Source organism: Oryzias melastigma, linkage group LG14 (genome assembly GCF_002922805.2).
Source record: "Oryzias melastigma strain HK-1 linkage group LG14, ASM292280v2, whole genome shotgun sequence".
In the NCBI taxonomy this organism is placed as follows: Eukaryota; Metazoa; Chordata; class Actinopteri; order Beloniformes; family Adrianichthyidae; genus Oryzias; species Oryzias melastigma.
Genome location: NC_050525.1, coordinates 10415981 through 10419324, shown reverse-complemented (window position 1 = coordinate 10419324; position 3344 = coordinate 10415981). Strand labels below are relative to the sequence as shown.

Below are 3344 nucleotides of genomic sequence, written 5' to 3'. Positions count from 1 at the left end.
TTAATGTCCAACCCGCTGCATTCCAGTCCCGGATGCGACAAGGCCAGCCTGTAACCAGAATCCCCAAACAGGTTTGATAGCTGATAAACAACCTGGAAATGCAGTACATTGTCCTCACTAAGCAGTCACCTCACTACCACTCCAGGCATGTCCATCCCTCATGTTCTTCTCCAAATATCTCATCCTCTTCATAAAACATGCCATCCTCATGCTCCTCCTGTTGACCCCGAAAAAAAAGAGTCCTTTGGTGAATCAATGGCTGACTGCACAGTTGCTGTGATTTTTGTTTTTTTCAATGTAAAACCAGTTGTGTTAAATATGACAACAAAGAATGGACTGAAATATGTAAAAGACAAAACAATGAAAGGCAAACAAGCACAAGATATTTTCACAGCTCTCTATCCCGTTCCGATATACGACGAAATCGGCTCTGACCTTCTGGACTTCGCAGGTGTTGTAAGTCGTTCCAGGGAAAGGAATCTGGTCGATTCCCGTAGCCATGTCCACGAGAATCTCATCTCGATGCATGGGGATGGGTGCAGCGTCACGCTCCTGCAAGGCCAGGACGATGACGGTGGTGTTATCGGCGCGGAGCATGCGCTCCTTCCAGAACAGCAGAGCCGTGCAGCCCAGTCTCCGCGCGCAAGACATCCCCTTGGGTCCCTGAAGAGATAAAGGAAGCAGCTGAAATGATACGCCGAACAACGGCAAATTACTGCCCAAAATAGAGCTCAAAATAATAATAATAATAAAAAAACTCAGACTCAAAACAATGAATTTATTTATTTGATTTGACATGATTATAATTCAATTTTTGTGACTCCTAAATGTCAAGTATAGTGTATTAAATCTGGTTTAGTAATCAGAGTTGCTGATTCAGGAAATGTGTCTAGACTTAAAGGGAATTATGGAGGAAACTTTGTTTCCTGAAGGAGATATTTTCCAATCTGACTGTATGAAAAACACGGGGTGTGTGACATCATCCATTACTTTGTGTCTGGATGATTTGAAGCCAGTTTTATTCAATTTCACTCACATTTTTTGCTGTATTGGTTTGGTTTCAGATTTATTATATAGTGTTTTTTATTTTCGCTTGACTAATATTAATGTTTGGCGATCTTAGGAAGGACACATTTTTAAAAGAGATTTTTTTATCTCAGCTATTTCAACAAATAATCAATGAAAAACACATTTATTTTGGAGTAATTTGATTTTGAAAGAAAAAAATAGGTATAAAAGTATGTCAATAACATTTTTCGTGGATTTTTCTAAAAATTTCGATTTATCACTTTCCGTTTATCATATTTATTTAACTATTTTATATTGTGATAGAAAATAAAAGGGTATCGATCAATTAAATTGAATCACATATCCATAATGAAGAGGGACTTTTATTTTGAAACGGGTGTATGATTGACTTGCTGATGAGCCCTTAGAACAGAGGTGGGTTGTAAAGCAGGAGCAAATCCGTGCCATGTTTTAGTAATTCCACCTCTTAAGAGAAAGGGTTGCATGTGGACCCCGGGCCGTAGTTTGTCCAACTCCTCCCTAAGTCAGAGACAGCTTCAGACGGGAAGTCAACATTTTAGAAAAATAAACTTCCTTCAAGTGAATATTTTTATGCAAAGTGCTGCTGACTGAGAACTCAGAATCAAAGATATGAGGATTTCTTTTAGTCTCACCACAGATTTGTGTGTAAATGTGGTTTTGTTTGTGCGTAACAAGCGACTTGTGCATAAATTAGCTGTTGTAATTTTAACTTCTGCATCAGTAAATTATATTTTATATTTTTGTAATTTTTTGTACTTGTACACAAAATGCATTGTATGTGTTGAAAATCAAGAATTACACACGCACAAACCCAACATTATGCACAACTGCACGCACAAATTGGTGTGAGTCTATTTTCTCTCCGTATGGTTAAAGCGGTGCATGTAAACCTCTACACTGACACCATAGAAACCAGGGTACTAGAACAAATCTAAACCATGTCGCCCCGTACATACCACCATTTTGTCGTGACTGTAGCACATGTTGACAGCATTCGTGGGCGGCATCATATTCCATAAGCCGTCACTGCCCAGGATGATGTAGCGGTGGCGTTTGGGATCGAGGGTCATCACAGTGGTATCGGGTTCTGGAGAAACGACAAACTCCCCGCTGTAGAAGTCATAGCTCCATAAATCTCCTGTGAACAGAGAAGAAAGTGTAGTTCCTTTATGTTTACCCATTACTATTTCATGAAGGATGATTGGAGTTAAAAAAAATAATACAAAAGTTTGTGGGTTACCTAGAGATCGAGCAACAGCCAGGAATGGGATCTGGTCTATGACGGTGCTCCTCCTCACCGGGCCGTTATGGGTCAGTCTGGGCCTCTTCCAGACCACACGATTCACCCCAGACTTCTTCATCACACTGCAGATAAAACACAACCACAAATGCAACCCAAAAAAACTTCAATCAGAGGAAATAGTGTTTAATGCGGTTTCACCACCAACCTGCCGCCCAGTCGCTCTATCCTCTCTTTCTCTTTAGGGAGCTCGGGTTTATGATCTTGTGTTATTTCAAGGGCTTGTAGGGTAATATCAGAGTCATTCTCTTTCACTCCGACCACGACGGCCGAATCTCCCACATGAGCGATGTACATGTGAGCTCCACGAATCACAACGACGCTCGCCGTGGTCCCTGACGTGCTGGGCAGGCCGGTAATAGTCTTCGGCCACGCCGCTGTGGAAGGAACAAGAGAGGAAATTAAACAGGTAGGTGACTCTTTTGGTGCCCTAAAGTCCTTTTAAGAACAACAACTGTTGAAATTGACAAAAGTAGCTCTACCTTTTTTGGTAGATTTTTTTTAAAACAAAAAAAAAACCCATTTGATCCTAAAACATTTTCTTTCTATTAATAAAACCCATACAAAACTGGATTTACTAACACAAATGTATATTTATTCCCATTTGACATTTAGACATTGAGGACAAATTGCTGACCATGCATTTCTGTAATAAAGCTGTGGTATTGATGCTGGCTCAGTGACGACATCCCAAAATCCTCATGATATAAAAAGTATATGTTTTACTCAACTTCCTTTAAAATATCTATTTTGTATGGTGGCCCTGAAGTCCATGTTTTTCCTCGTTTATTTTGCTTTTTTAATTATCATTGTGATCTTTAATATGTTTTTTCAGTGAGTGATTTGTTGATGTGATTTGTACTTCAGGGCCACCGTACATACTGATACGTGGTGAGGCAAAATGAGCTTTTTAAAAGTGGACGGAAAATTTTAGGACACAACAGTGGGCAAAACAAGAGAGTAGAGTTTAGAAAAAATGATAAGATAACAACTT

The 3344-nt window shown here is 39.6% G+C and overlaps 1 protein-coding gene across 3 annotated transcripts in view; it reads right to left on the bottom strand.

The window, feature by feature from the left end:
* Nucleotides 1-3344, bottom strand: part of LOC112142800 (protein phosphatase 1D) — a 9118-nt gene that overhangs the window by 3467 nt on the left and 2307 nt on the right. The window contains exons 2-6 of one of the 3 annotated variants that reach the window (XM_036215268.1): nucleotides 2499-2727; nucleotides 2291-2415; nucleotides 2007-2188; nucleotides 436-663; nucleotides 1-217 (exon numbers count right to left, since the gene is read on the bottom strand). In XM_036215268.1, the coding sequence (XP_036071161.1) occupies nucleotides 134-217; nucleotides 436-663; nucleotides 2007-2188; nucleotides 2291-2415; nucleotides 2499-2727 (848 nt within the window). In that variant the 3' untranslated portion in view covers nucleotides 1-133. The remainder of the gene's footprint in view (nucleotides 218-435; nucleotides 664-2006; nucleotides 2189-2290; nucleotides 2416-2498; nucleotides 2728-3344) is intronic. The other 2 variants (XM_024266376.2, XM_024266375.2) reach the window with 2 other exon arrangements.